Source organism: Octodon degus, unplaced genomic scaffold (assembly GCF_000260255.1).
Source record: "Octodon degus isolate 3935 unplaced genomic scaffold, OctDeg1.0 scaffold00283, whole genome shotgun sequence".
Classification (NCBI taxonomy): domain Eukaryota; kingdom Metazoa; phylum Chordata; class Mammalia; order Rodentia; family Octodontidae; genus Octodon; species Octodon degus.
The window spans coordinates 625,678-641,053 of NW_004524859.1; the positions used below are offsets into that span (position 1 = coordinate 625,678).

Genomic DNA, 15,376 nt, shown 5'->3' on the forward strand with positions numbered 1-15,376 from the left:
CCCTCACCTCACCTGGGAACAGACGCCCTCACCTCACCTGGGGACAGATGCCCTCACTCAGGGACAGACACCCTCACCTCACCTGGGGATAGATGCCCTCACTCAGGGCCAGACACCCTCACCTCCAGGATGGACACCCTCACCTCACCTCACCGGGGGACACACCCTCGCCTTAGTCAGGAACTGGACACCCTCACCTCAGGGAGGGGACATCCTCACCTCACTCGGGGATAGGCACCCTCACCTCGGGGGTGGACTCCCTCACTTCACCTGGGGACGGGACACTCTCACCTCACTCAGGGACAGACACCCTCACCTCAGGAATGGATACCCTCACTTCATCTGGGGACAGGACAACCTAACCTCAGGGATGGACACCCTCACCTTGTGCGGGGACAGATACTCTCGCCTCACTCAGGGATGGAATACTCATACTTCATGTGTGGATGGATACCCTCACCTCAGGGATGGATGCCCTCACCTCACTCAGGGACAGGACACCTTCACCTCACCTGGGGACAGATGCCTTCACTCACTCAGGGATAGATACCCTCACTTCACCCGGGTACAGCTGCCCTCACCTCACTCAGGGACAGACACCCTTACCTCCAGGATGGACACCCTCACCTTGGGGACAGATACCCTCACCTCACCTGGGTACAGATGCCCTCACCTCACTCAGGGAGGGGACATCCTCACCTCACTTGGGGACGGGCACCCTCACCTCAGGGGCGGACAGCCTCATTTTACCTGGGGACGGGACAGTTTCACCTCACTCAGGGACAGACACACTCATCTCAGGGATGGACACCCTCACTTCATCTGGGGACAGGACAACCTCACCTCAGGGACAGATGCCCTCACCTCAGGGATGGCCATGCTCACCTCACTCACGGACACCTTGCTGCAGAGGGTGCCAATTTCAGAGTGAGGCAGTTCCTCTTTTCTTGGGCCACAGAGTCTTAGGGTTGTGCCAGGTTTACTGGGGACTTCAGCTGCACTGCCACCTGCACACCTGGACACTGCTACCTTAGCAGACAGGCTGCAAAGCCTACCTGCATGCAGCCTAGGCACCACTTTCTGGTGTCCTGTGCCTTGGGTGCAGTGCCTTCCCCACCCCTTTCCTGTCTCACGAGACCATTCGCAAGCCTCTCCATCCTGAATCTTCTCTTTCCCCCATGCTGCCTTGACGAGGAGCTGGCTTGGGATTCAAGTGCTGGTGAGTCCCTTGCTGGATTATGTAGGGCTGCTATGTGATGGCTTAGTGTAAGGTGGGCGGCGTGAACGCGGGGGGATTCCTTAGCCTGCGAGTTAGCTGCAGGCAGAGAGTGATAGCTGGAGAATGGCGGGGAGTCCAAGAGCCCACTGTCTGCGGAGGAAGAGAACCAAGTAGTTCAAATAAATCTCACGGCTGTCACTTGAGGGGCCTGGTAACTCCTGCTGGGGGATGTGTAGGTTCCTAAGCACCGGCCCTTGCTGAAAGCTGGCTGTGTGCTATGCACTGTAGTGGTGAGCAGACGTCATGTAGGCTGTGTGAACTCGGTTCAGTCCTGAATGGCCAGGCAGAGGCTGGTGCCGTGGTGTCCAGCAACAGCAGCAGTAGCAGCAGCAGCAGAAGCAAAACATGAGATAGTCTTACTTTTGTCCTCCCCATATGCTTAAGTTTCCAAAAAGGTGGTGGGGACCCCTTGAAGTACTCGTGTGTGGCTCCGGGTGCTGGCCAGCCTCCCAGGTGCTGCTCGGCAGGGCTGCTCACAGGGACGTGCCTAGTGAGCTCCCTGACTGACACGAAGCGCCGGGGAGCTGCAGCTGCTGTGCGGGAGTGCGTACGTGCTGTTCACAGCTGCTCCTCTCGGCGCTGGGACTGCTAGCTCGGGCTGCTCGGTGGGCCTCTCGGGGTGACTCATCTCTGGTCTTTGCAGGGTGAGATGTTAGATAACATAGAGTTGAACGTCCTGCACACAGTTGATCACGTGGAGAAGGCACAAGAAGAAACTAAGCGAGCTGTGAAATACCAGAGTCAGGCCCGGAAGGTGAGATTTTCCTGCCGCCTTCAGGGAGAGTCCATGTTGTATGCTGTCTCTGTCTCTGTCTCTTTCTGCCGCCACTGTCTCTTGCACCTGGGTGAAGGGAGCCATGATTGACCGTATTGAGAACAACATGGACCAGTCAGTGGGCTTCGTGGAGCGGGCTGTCGCAGACACCAAAAAGGCAGTCAAGTATCAGAGTGAGGCCCGGAGGGTGAGCGCCTTCATCTCCATTGGCCCCATGTGCCCCCCCTCTGTCACCCCACCTGTCTTCAGGCCCAGGCACCCTCTTGGCCCTAGAGCCCAGCTGCCCACCCTTGCTCCCCTGGCTGTTCCGCATGGATCTGGCGAGAACCCACGTGCACGAGGCAGCCTGTCCAAATGCTGCGCACTCAACTCCTGCTCCTCAGGCCCTGCGCCTTCTCTTCCTTTGGTCTGAGCCTGTCCTCATTTCTCTTTCCTGTCGTTCGCAGCACTGTGCTAAATGCTAGGTAAACAGTGCATCTATGGAAGCATCTAGCTGTCTTTTCCTTTTAGATAAAACATGGGGCTGCAGGCTAATAGCTGGCTCCAGCCCGCCTAGTAGCTGAGTGAGGGCTCAGCTCAGGTCCCAGCCGTGCGGCTCTCACAGCACCACTGTGCCTTCCGCCCTTCGCCATCTGCTGCTCAAGGACTTTGAAGCTTCTGTACTCACTGCTGGGTGGGTCCAGCCTGGGGGCGTCTGCCTTTTCCTGTTCCTACGGGATTATTGCTCTTGGGCTCTGAGACTCTTGGTTTTGATTTCTTCTTCCTTCTTCTCCCTGTCTGTTGCTTATGCAGGTATTTAGGGAGGTGGGGAGTTATTTTACACTGAGAATCCAAGCTAGACCTTACTTCCTGATACCCATTCAGTATTCTGGATCTGACAGGGACAAGTGGGATTTAGGGGAAAGATGAACAGAAGACAGAAATTAAGATTGCATAAAAAATGTCTTAGCACTTCCTCTTCAGAAGGAAAACTTTTGCCTGTGATGTGGCCAGTTTCTGCTTGGAGACCCTGAAATAGTGGTCTAGTACATCTGTCCTTGTGTAAGACCATGTGAGCTGAGGAGAAACGCCATATTTCAGTGCGCCGGCACTGCCAGCTAAGAAGTGATGCAAGAAAGAGTGTATCTTCAAAGAATGTCTATGTAGAAATGTAAACTTACTTGGAATGAAAGACAGCTTCTATATAGGGTAGTGGAGCTGGGTTTTAGAGTTTTTTTAAAAAATAATTTGTTTTCACCTGTCTTATTCCTTTCTCCAGAAATTGATCATTGTCATTGTGGTAGTAGTTGTGTTGCTGGGCATTTTAGCGTTGATTATTGGACTTGCCGTGGGGCTGAAATGAGAGCAGCCTCGGGGCTGCTGCACTGAAATGTAAGTAGAGGGATGGTTCTCGGGGGCTGGGGGTCGGCCTCCCATGAGCATGCGCCTGGGCTTCTGGGTCCTGCTGCTTTCCTCTGGTGACGACCCTTGGGCACAACCAGCATCCTGACACTCGGTGGCTGTGGGCCTTTCCATCTCCTCACGGTCTGTCCTCAGGCTCTCGCTGTAACATAGGGGTCAGGCCTCCTGCCTGTTCTTGTCCTGTGCATTCTGACACTGTGCTTTCTGCTGTCTTATGTCCATCAGCTCTCCTGGCACACTTGACTCGCCTGCCAGGGAAGCCTGGGTGGAACTTGGGTGTAATCTTAGATCTGGGAGCTGTCTTCTGAATCCTCAGGCTTTCATGAATGTGGGGCTTTGTTTTATATCCTGTTCAGTCTGAAGGAAGCTTTGAGTTGGGGGTCCTTAGAGTTTTATCTGGGGCTGCCTGGTTGGAGTGGGAAGGAGCTAATAGCATCTGTGAGCGCTGAGCCGCGCCTGCAGGGGTCACAGCACCCCACGGGACAGCCATGCATGCTTTACAGACAGGAACTTAAGTCTTTTTTGACAGTGTCTCACTGTGTAGTTCAGGCTGGCCTTGAACTCATTATGTAGCCCAGGCTGGCCCTGAACTTGTAAGATCCTCTCAGCCTCTGAGCTGCCTGCCTCAGCCTCTGCCGTGTCATGTGCCCAGCAAAGAGGATTTAGTCTTAGTTAAGTAATAGGGCCATGTTCACACAGCCAATAGTTAATTTAGGAAAGTTCTTTTACTGCATCTTAGCTTCTCTTTGTAAAATAAGAAAATCATTTATCATTGTCTACAGACTTTAGAGAACCTCAGAGAACAGGGGTGTAAAGGCTAGGCTATTTTCTTTAAACTTTGTTTAAAAAGATAGAGCTGACCAATCTGTGAGGCTTAATAGGAGCTGGTACGACTATTACACAGAAGTGTAGTTCTTGGGATTACTACGACTTGTCACCTTTGAAATGATTTTTTAAAAATCTTCTAGTTATTTATTTGGTACAGGGTCTCCCTGTGCAGCTTGGCTTGCAGTGATCCTCCTGTCTCAGCCTCCCCAGCACTGGGATGACAGGCATGTGCCACCATGCCCGGTTCTGGTGGCCAGCACTACCTGCCCGGGGTTCTGGGGCTGGAACGGCATGCAGTACCAGGGTGATCCCAGGTCCTTGCACTTGCCAGGCAGGCGCTTAGACTGCTGAGCTCTCCCCAGCCCCTGAAATATTTTTCCTGACTATAGCATGCATTGATGAAAAAGGCCTATCAAATAAAACACCCTAAATGAACTTTAGGGTTACTGCTGCTAACCTTGTGACATGCTCACACACACTCTTAGCTTACCTGCTTCAGGCTATATTATCTATAGTTTGTTCCCAGTTACAAAATCAAGCTTTGCTTCACATCACTGAACTCTTTCACAGCATGTAGTTCTGGATATACTCTCACATGTTTAACACTTCCTCAAAGGTGGGGCTTACTGCTTTCGCAGTGTGACTAACCTTACGCAATACAGTCTTCTCAGTTTAACCTTCTATTTACTACAAACTCACAGAAGCTGGGTCACTGAGGTGGACACACGCGTTCGGTCCTGATGGCGTTCTGGCATGGCATTTCCTCAGCGGACCTGTCTTTTTTCTCTTGCTTCCTAACTTTTTCCCAGACGATGATGATGGTTATTCCCAGATTATCCTGCAGCCTGTGTGGACAGAAAAGCAGCAGGGTGAACCCCTCTTTCACAGGCCCTGAACTGCAGGTGCTTTTTCTCCTTCTTGTCCTTTTTTGGGGGGGAGGCATTGGAAAGTATAGTTCTTTTTAAAATTTTTAAATTTTTTTTATTATTTTATTTTCTTTGGGAAAGTGTAGTTTTTGAAGGCTTTTTGATTGTTAAAATTTGAATTTTGTTCTGAGTTTTAGCTGTCTTTTTGGACAGTAAGTTGAAGTAGAAAGTGTAATACTTGCAGCATCCTTGTCTGGCTGAGAGGTAAGTTCATGGTGCTCTTTAACTTTGGTCCCTAACTCTGGGTATCCAGGCTGCAAATGAAGGAGACGCTTGTCTCCAGTTAACCCAGTCTCTAAGATGCTAGGACAGTCTCAGTTACTTTTCTCTCCTTCTTGGGACTGATACCTGACACCCAAAATTAAGGAAGGAAAGGTTTATTCAGCTCCCAGTCAGTGCAGGTTGCAGCCTACCCTCAGCTGGCTCCAGGCAGAGGGGCACAGGGCCGAGGGCCGCCACGTCATCGTGGCAAAGCCCAGCAAAGGGAGGAGGCGCAGCTGCGGCAGCTAGCGAGCCCCTCCCCTCCTGACACTTGTATGCAGACTGTCTGCCGCAGGGCAGGTGTGGCTTTCACACCCAGAATCCTGGCATTAGATCGAGAATCAGTCAACTCCACAAGCCCGCCCCAACAACTGCGCGAGGCTTTGGGGACACCCAGCCATGGACCATACCAGGACACTACCTGCATGCCACATTTACAGATGGAACCTCTTTGACTGGCTGGGTGTAGAGGTATACACTGTAATCTCAACACTGGGGAGGCTGAGCCAGGAGGATCACTGCGAGTTCGAGGCCATCTTGGACTACACAGTGAGGCTTGTCTGGGCGAGGCTTGGCGCTGATTGTCCCGCTCTCCTCCTCTTGCAGCTTTTGCTCTGTCCTTCCACTCCTGGCTTTGTGGCTGACTCCTCCTATTGCTCCCCACCACCATCCTGAACACTGAGTGCGTCCTCTGCCTGCTTCTCTTAGAACCAGATTTCACTCCAGCCTGGTGTGGCCACCTTTGTCTTCAGATGGGAACAGAATCCAAAAGGTGTCCCTGAGAGTGAGGGGGACCTGTCCCTGTTTCCTTGTAACCTTCCCTGGACCTGATGCAGCAGCCCTGGAGGAGCCCACTCTACCTGATGGCAGCCATGATTTCTTCTCAAAAGCACCTCCTGCCCCACAACTGAAGTGCCTTCCCCCTCGGACTGTCTGAGCTGACCCAGCTTGCTCCCCTGGTGTCAAATTGTGCCTTGCACCTTGGGAAGCCCACATGAAATTGTCCCAAGGTGCTGTATGTTCTACCTCATGGAGTGTTTTGTGCCCAGAAATTGCAATGAACTTTTTAGCAGAGTAAATCTTTAAGGATTCCTGTAGCATTGGCCAAAAAAGGGCTTGGCTCAGTCTTCAACCTGGCCAGATGCTACTTTTCAGACTGTTGTTCCTGTGTCCCGGAAACAGGAGGGACCAGTGGATGGCATTTGGGTTTGGAAAGCTGACTGCTTTGAAATTGAACTCTTAGTAAGTGCAGTTTGGGGCCACATTCTCCTTCCTGTGTTGTATTCTTTTTAAAATGTATTTGGTACAGGGTCTCACTACGCAGTTTGGACTTACGTGATCTTCCTCCTGGGATTATAGGTGTGCGCCACCATGCCTGGCCTTAGTGGCTGGCTAAGCATGCCCAGGGTTTGGGCCAGTGCAGCATGTGGTGCTAGGGATCAAACCCTGCTCCCTGTGCTTGCCTAAGCAGGCGCTTAGTCCGCTGAGCTATCTTGCCAGGCATCCTTGTGTTGTATTCCTTCGTGTTTACCCAGAGGAACCAGGATGATACAGTCATCTGAAGTTATCATTTGCAGAGGCAACTGAGATTCAGGTAGCTGCATGTGTCTCTCAGGAAGTAGGAATTGAGAAGCAGAAGATACTAGGACCTCACAAAACCACCCATCCAAGCCCAGAATGCAGCTCTGAGCTGCAGTAGCCACCAGGTTAGGAGCATTTGCTTCCTTGCAGATGAACCTTCTCATTGCAAGACCAGCTCTCCCCTACTATCAAGAAGTCGTTTCTGGGTGTGTTCTGGGCATTGCAGGAGCTCCTTGAGTGAGCACTGCCTTGAGCCTGGTGCCATCCCTCCGCACAGCAGATGGGAGGTGTCATGTTGGGCACCCTTCCCAGCTGCTGCTTATGTAAGACTTGTCTGCGGCCACTCCCACAGCAAGCTGGTCTTACTCACGTGACCTGTGGGATGTCCTGTCTCTGGGGCTGACCAGAAATTAGAGTGGCTCCTCCCACTCTGGGCCAGTGAGATTTACAGGCCCTTCCTTTCCCCTGGTTCTCCTCACAGGGGAAGCAGCAGGGACTGCTCACCCAGTGGTGTCCCCTCAGGTCCCTGCTGCTTTGCTCCCACCTTCCTGATTCAGGTACAGCTGTATTTCGGCTCTGCAACAGACTCTAGGGCAGGGTGCGCACTGCCCAGTGCTCCCTCCCGGCCCAGACGGAGCCAGCGCGCCTTCCGCATAGCGATGACGTCTGACAGGGATGGCCCCACAGGAAAGGCAGACTAATCCCAGGCCTTGGCTCCCTTCCGAGATCGAGGGCTGGTGCTGAAAGTTTAGAACACAATATGTGAAGGGGATTTCTTATTTGTATTTTTTAAAATGTAAACTTGATTATTTTATTGCTAATTTAAAAATAAATGACTTTATATTGATTGTGAAATGGTTTTACCTCCCTACAAAACACAGGGTAATTTAGTGCCACTATGTGAGGTTTTTTTTCTTTTTTTGGTGGAACCGGGGATTGAACTCAGGCCCTTGCGCTTGCCAGGGAAGCACTTATTCTACTGAGCCATCTCCCCGGCCCCTATGTGAGCTTTGTTCAGGTTTTGGAATAGGGTTAAACCCTGCCTCAGTGATGGTTCAGATGTTCAGCTTCTTGAAAGTGGCTTAATTTCCTGAATGTGTTGTGGTTGTACCCCAGTTTGAGTTGGGGTGCTGCCCCTGAAGGGATCTGGTCACTTGCTGAGGGCCTCTGTATCCAGGAGAAGTGGAGATGTGTGCCGCTGCCTGCTGGCGGGTGGAGCAGCCTTGGTACCCAGGCTTCTGGCTGACCTCGTTTTGGGTCTCTCTTTCATCTGGAAGCGTTTCTGAGAACAACCTGGGTTCTAGAAGCCAGATCCATCTCCCTGCCTTTTGCTCCCTCCCCTGCTGCCCTCTTCTGTGTCTGGAAGCCCTTGTCAGAACTGGCTGTGCCCAGCCATGCCACTGCTCATGTGATTTCTCTCTCCTCGCCTGCATGAGCAGAAGAAGATCATGATTATGGTCTGCTGTGTGATCCTGGCTATCATCTTGGCTTCTACCATTGGGGGCGTACTTGCCTAAGACGGTGAGCATCTGGGGGAGGGGTGGGCGCGCCCTCCACCTGACAGCTGTGTCCAGCGCCTCTCCACTCCCAGGTGCGAGCAGGGTCAGTGCTGGGATAGTACTAGAGACAACTGAAACGAGGGCTCAGGGAGAAGAATGAGTTTGGAATGAGTAAGCAGGTGCCAGAAGAACAGAAAGGGACACAGAAGACAGCTATCTGTCCTGTAACTGAATCTGGTAGCAGAATACAGAACTCTGAATAGTGCAAAGGTGCAGAAGTTAAGCCTGGTGTCTGCGAATGGGAAAGGAGCAAGAATTAGTTCTGTGCTATGTGGATCCCGAACTGTTGAGAAGCCAGCCACAGTCGACCTGCATTACATGAATTTCTCCCCTCCCAAGGTCAGGACAGGTGGCCCGGGAAGGGAGCTGGGGCGCTGGCCTGGAGTGCATGCTGCTTGCCGGGATTCCCCTCGTGCTGCCCTCCTGCCCTCACAGCTGGACTTCACCTTCGCTCCTTGTCCCCCACCTCTGGTGCCATCCTCTCTCCACTGCAGGCTTCTCAGCCACACCTTTCTTCACCAGGAAACTTCCTATGACATTGGGTGCAAATAAACTATTTATGAGTTGCGCAAAGGGAGGACAAATTTATGAAAATGAGTTGGGGGTGGGGCGAAGCACGGATCACAGCAGCACACTACTGTTTGGATGGAGGTGTAGGGTGGGGCCTGCAGGGCGCAGAGCAGCCCCGCCCCTGCGTTTAGGTCACACTTGCCCCCGTGAGTGCCTGCAGGGAGGGTTGCAGCTCACCCAGTGTCTCAGTTAATACCCGGACAGCCAAAATTAGAGGAAACTGATTCAGCTCAGTCTGTGGAGGTTTCAGCCCATAAGCTGCTGGCTCCAGCACAGAACGGCACATGGCAGAGGCAACAGCTCATGGCGCAGGGGACCAAAAGCAAGAGGCCTTCCTGACCTCGCTCTGCCTCTCTTTTGTATGTAGACTGCTGGAAGTAGGGTGGTGCCCCATCGGCTGATCCAGTGATCACACTCCCTTAGTCCCGGCACTGCGCTCCAGACCCAGCCACCGCTGAGAGAGCCCCATCTAAGAGCATGAGGCTTGGGCCAGGGCCTGGAGAGCGGGGCGGACACCCAGCCAGCAGGTCTTTGGCGAATGCTCGCTGCTTAGGGCTCCTCCAGTTGCGCCCTGCAGCAAGCCTATCTCGCTTCCTTCCTCAGCGTGAGGCTTATCCAAGGACGAGCATCACTGTCTTGCTCACCGCGTCCCCACAGCTTGGCACGACGCCTGCCACTCACAGGTGCGCAGGTACTTGCTGACTAACGTAGAGTTAGGCTGTGATTTCATTCATGGATGGATCACGGGTTTCTGGCTAAGTCATCAATGGGAACACAGCTTACTGCCATCAGAGGCTGTCAAGCTGGCTGGCCAGGGACTGAGGCATGATGCAGACGCCCCACAGGAGCCCCAACCACAGGGGCCAGGCTGCTTCGAGGGATGGTGATCATGGGGTTCTCTCAGTACCTCCATTCCACAGGCGAGGTTACCGCAGGAGAGTGGCCTGGAGCCTGAATCCAGACCCCAGCAGAAGTTCTAGGTAGGACTCCCCCTGCCAACAGTGCCATTGGAGCTCACGACAAAGGAGACAGACAGTAGCTCTTGTTTAGGGCTGCTATCTCTTTTACTCAAAAATAAGTGTTTCATCTTGAATCAACACATTTCAAATCACCTGGAAGGGCCTCAGCCCTCCAGGCACGGCAGGGACCTCCCTTTCCTCAGCTCACCAACTGCTACTTCAGTGCTTTCTGCAAACCGCTTTCTGGGGCCACGCTCCATTGCCCTCACCTCCCCCACACCACGAGCTGACGCTGTTCGCGGCACGGACACCAAGGTGGCCCAAACCCTGTCCCTACTCAAGATCGGTGTGTTCGGCTTTAGAACCGGCTATATGTCTGATAGCTTAGTGATCATTACATTGGAAGGGGGTCACAAAATATTTTTTTTTTTTTTTTTTAATTTTTATTTATTTGAGAGAGAGAGACAGAGAGAAAGACAGAGAGAGTGTGTGTGGTGTGTGTGGCCCGCTCAGCCCACCAGGGGGCGGGGCTGGCATGTGGTGCTGGGGGATCGAACCGCGGTCCCTGATGCTTTGCCAAGCTTGTTCTAAGTAGGTGCTTTAGACCACTGAACCATCTCTCCAGCCCGGTCACAAAATATTTTAAAATTGCAGCATACAGTTCTCGAGGGTCATCCGACTGTTCAAATTTGTACTTTTAAACTAAGTTCTTTTTGTGTGTGTGGTACTAGGGATTGTGCCTAGGGCCACTCCACTGTCAGGCTCCAACACAAGCCCTTACTAAGTTGTCCAGGTTGGCCTTGAACTTGAGATCCTCCTGCTTCAATCTCTCAAGCAGCTGGGATTACAGGTGTGCGCCACTACCTGGCTGAAAGTAATTATTTTTTTGCTGGAGACACTACTTTTAAGGGAAGCATAATTAAAATGTGACGTGTTCCTCAGTGTGCTGTTTTCTACCCACTTTCAAAAAGGAATTTAAAAAAAATTTAAACATTTGAGACAGGTTCTCATTAAATTGGTACACTGCCCAGGCAAGGCTTGAACTTGTCATCTTCCTGCTTCAGTCTGCCAAAGTGCCAGCGTTACAGGCACGTGCCAGCACAAATGGTTTCACGTTCCATTAGTTTGTGCTTTCTTTGGTTTGAAGAGGGCGGAGACCCCAGTTGGCTGGCTGTAAAAGGCTGATCAGCCTCATACGGCAAACAGCGGGGGGCGGGGATGGGACTCGCGGGGTCCCCACTCACCACTGCTGATCTGACTGCTGCACGGCACAAGGCAGCGCAGACCCTGTGGGGACACAAATGGGGTGCCAACACGCTCCATCTGCAGCCTGGAATGCACCGCAGAAGCCCAGTGGCGTCCACCGTGGCTTCCCATGAACTATGTCCCAAGACAGAAGGACACCAATAAACACCTGTCAAACCCAGCATATATGTTCCCTCATTGTCCTTGTTTGATTGGGAAAATGCTACAGAAATAGCTGCGGATGTTTAGCAGGCGGTACAGACATGGAGCCAGGCTGGCACCTGTGGCGAGCAGTGCCTACAGACAGCATTTCACAATCCAGGAGAAGCCGAGCTCTCGCCGATCACCCTTACTCTCCTGGGGAACTTAAGGTGACCAGTGACAAGTTACATCCTAAGTGACACTCAAACTTTAATAATAAAGAATCTGTGGACAACAGCCTTTCAGAAATTACATACTCATACTCAGCTCTTAGTTACAATCTCAAAGCCGCTTGGAGACTCCAAGGGGAAGCCGAAGAAACACAGACCCGTCCCAGTGACGGAGGCACGGGTGGTCCTGTGCTCTCGCTATACACGGTGGGGCAGGTAGAACTTGCCCCAGTACCGCCCCTTCTGGGTTAAGTCGTAGGGGCTCAGTACCTTGCGCATCCCCAACATGTTGGCAGTTGCTATGCGCTCAAAGGTCCAGGGGTTCTGGTTGTTCCGTTCTTTTTCCTCCATATCTGTCTGCATCTTCTTAAGTGTTTCTCGGCTCACAGCCTTTGCTGGGAAGGGTAACTTGTGGGCAACCTGGTTCAGGAAATTTTCCACCTGCTTGAACTCGCAGCGTCCACCTATCTCCACTAGGAGGCGGCCGGCCTTCACAGGTGTCACATAGTGATCGATGGCCCCTTTGCCGCCCCCCATGCGCTGCCCCACGCTTTTGCGGGTGATAGGCTTGAAAGGGGCTGGCACTCGCCACATGGCAAACATGTTCTTGGGATCTATGGACCGGTTGATTGTCAGGCGCATCATTTCAAAGTGGCCCCAGTGGAGATAACCACCTCCAAGTGCCTGAAAGAGAATCAGAGACGCATGGGACCTGGGCATCCTTCAGCTTCTACACTGCTACGTAAGTAACTGGCTAAAACAACACACAGGAATATGAAAGGAGTTTTCCTAAGTAGCATGGAGGAAAAGCCCAGGCTAACAGTAATGAAGGTGGGCCGGGGTCGACCTATTCAAGTCAGGGAAGTGTGCCAGAGAAGGGACAGAAATAGTAAGACCGGCCGAGGGAAAAGGGAGAAGGGAGCGCAGCTGCAGGCATATCAGCAGCAGTGCGAAGGCCGAAGGCACAGGGTGTGGCGGGTGTGAGCAGAGACCAGTGCAACAGCAGTGAGCAGCGTGGAGCACCAGCAGGAGGGGGAGGGTGTGGGGAGGGCTCATGCAGCCCGGGGGAGACGACCCCACGGTCCATCTGCTGCCCGATGAACGCTAAGCCCGAGTGCACAGCCATTTGTGCAGCTGTGCGTGTGAAACCTTCATGGAAACCATTTGGGGAGCCCTGCACCCCAGTCCTTGGCTGTGCCCTTCTCGCCAGAGGCCTGCGACCACGGTCTCACTGAGCAGGTGGCCACCTTCTCCCTTGCATTAGCACCGCTCACCCTGCCTCATGTTCTGTGTTTTCACTTATGAGTGGCCAACTATGGCCTGAAAATCTGAAATGGAAAGCCCTGAAATAACGCATGATTTTTACGTTAAACATTGTAAAAACATTGATTGTTCAGTGCATGCTGTGCCGAACAGTGTTTTAAAATTTTACTTCCTGTTGTGCTTAGCTCCCCCTGGGATGTGAATCATCTCTGTCCAGCACATCCACGCTGCACAGGTTACCTGCCTGTTGGGTACCTGAAGTCCATCCAGGCCACCAGACTGACCAGCACAGTATCACAGTGCTTGTACGTGTTCACCACTGTCCTGGATGGAAAACCCGGATGTATCCATCCCCTTTGGATAAGGTGGGGAGCTACTGTGTTTTCACTCTATATTAAAAACAAAACATTGCCAGCTTTCATTACTCACCAAAATCCCAAAACTGCCTTCCGTGAACTCAGTAGCTTCGGTGGAAGGTCCCCGTATATCACTCAAGTTCTTAGGTTCTCTTCTTACCTTTGGCACGAGTGGTGCCCTTTCAACAAACTTAAGCTTGGGCCTTTCTGGCATGGATACATCTAAAGGAGCACAGACAAGCAAGAATAAACAAAATTACACATCTCAAAGGATCTACTTTCTTCCTAGAAGATCAGTAATGCTCAAGTGAAAATACAAGAAAGTTACTACTGAACAATTAATTGTGAAAATACATCCCATTCTTCTTGGACTAGGGAGATAGCTCACCTGCCTGGCAAGTACAAGGTCCTAAGTTCAATTCCTGGTACCAAAAGAAATAAAAAAAGTTCTTACATTCTTCTTTTGCATACTTTTAGTGACACTGGAATCTTCTGGTTATGACAACAAAGTAATGGAAATATTTTTAAACTTTTGAAGATAGCAGAATGTAACCTTCAAGACAAAATACACTTATTAAACCCCTAAATTCTATAACATCTCTATCAAAGACTGCTTGAAAATCACTATTTCATTTAGTCTTTAAAACAACTTTATGCCTTGGCACATTTCTTAGGACTTCCTTTTTAAAATTAGATGTTTAACCCACACCAAATGTGCCACACATTTGGTGTGTGTTAAACATCACAAAACAATCAATTATTAGAAAGTGAACACATGAACATACATCGACTGCCCACGTCTGCACACAACATTGGGCCGGCTGTATTTTCTAATATCTATTTCATAGAAGAACCCAAATCCTAGAAGAATCTGTAATTTGGTCTAGGCTATTCAGTTAAACAGGCAAAGCCAGACAGCATGATTTTTAAAAAATTACTCTACCTAACATGCCTCTGGATGTTACTGGGGATGGCGGAGAACTCAACACTGTACATAAAAGTACTGAACAAACAAGCTGTCACTCCCAGCCCTAGTTGTCCAACCACTGCTCCCTTCCTAGCTTGACAAGGTTCTTTCTCCCACAGCCCTGCTGTGCGGCAGTGTGCCTGCCCCGTGAAGGTGGGCGGGGACAGTCTCAGGTCACACAGGTGGCATCTTTACCAACTTTGACAATTTGGAAAAAACCACTAAGTGTAACTTGTTAAAATTTTATTTTACTATTTTTGGGGGGTGGGGAATGAAAGAAGCAGGTCTCCATGCTGAAAACAAACAGGGCACAGGCAACTACAAGGAGCTACCACAGTGCCTGGACAACTTACACAGAAACTACTCCCCGCTCCTAGGACCTCTGCGCCAACTACAAGGTTCCTAACACTCTTCTGGCCTACATGTCAGTATGTACTTCCAGAGAACACCAATTTAACAACTGTGTAGAAGATACAATCACCAAAATGCCCGGGCCCTTTCCATTTTTTCAAGGTTTTCCGTACATTAAAGAAAACGTTAAGTTAAATTTATAAAACTGTGGCTGCCTTAAATGTTTTTTTTGGCAGAACTGGGGATTGAACTCAGGCCCTTGTGCTTGCCAGGGAAGCTTTTATTCTACGGAGCCATCTCGGCCTGAACCGCTGGACATTCACTCCTTAGGAGAGGCAGTTTCTGGCTTGCTTCTCTGCACCGCTTGGCAGCGGGCACTCGGGCGGCCGGCTGAGCACCCCGCGCGACCCCGGCGCTCTGGGAGGCTGGGGCGCGGGCTGCAGGGCGAGCGCAGCTGGGGCACCTCGTTTCGGAGGGCCGCGGTGCCCGTCCTCTCAGTGTGCCAGTCCTCTCAGGGTGCCCGTCCACCCGCCCGCCCGCTGCCCGTCCTCTCAGGGTGCCCGCCCGCCTGCCCGCGCTGCCCGTCCTCTCAGGGTGCCCGCCCGCCTGCCCGCGCTGCCCATCCTCTCAGGGTGCCCGCCCGCCTGCCCGCGCTGCCCGTCCTCTCAGGGTGCCCGTCCTCTC

At 51.8% G+C, this 15,376-nt stretch overlaps 2 protein-coding genes across 7 annotated transcripts in view; one reads left to right on the forward strand and one right to left on the reverse strand.

Annotated features, from left to right (window-relative positions):
• The window catches only part of Stx3 (syntaxin 3), a 40,471-nt gene extending 29,918 nt beyond the window's left edge, over nt 1-10,553 (forward strand). The window contains exons 9-11 of one of the 6 annotated variants that reach the window (XM_004646907.2): nt 1,923-2,033; nt 3,313-3,425; nt 6,179-6,267. In XM_004646907.2, the coding sequence (XP_004646964.1) occupies nt 1,923-2,033; nt 3,313-3,396 (195 nt within the window). In that variant the 3' untranslated portion in view covers nt 3,397-3,425; nt 6,179-6,267. Of the gene's footprint in view, nt 1-1,922; nt 2,034-2,130; nt 2,242-3,312; nt 3,426-6,178; nt 6,817-8,490; nt 8,919-8,949 lie in introns of those variants that run through there. The other 5 variants (XM_023707230.1, XM_023707233.1, XM_023707232.1 and 2 more) reach the window with 5 other exon arrangements.
• Nucleotides 10,554-11,775: 1,222 nt separating this feature from the next.
• Nucleotides 11,776-15,376, reverse strand: part of Mrpl16 (mitochondrial ribosomal protein L16) — a 6,053-nt gene continuing 2,452 nt past the window's right edge. The window contains exons 2-3 of the mRNA XM_004646928.2: nt 13,448-13,596; nt 11,776-12,439 (exon numbers count right to left, since the gene is read on the reverse strand). Of these exons, the coding sequence (XP_004646985.1) occupies nt 11,954-12,439; nt 13,448-13,596 (635 nt within the window). The 3' untranslated portion in view covers nt 11,776-11,953. The remainder of the gene's footprint in view (nt 12,440-13,447; nt 13,597-15,376) is intronic.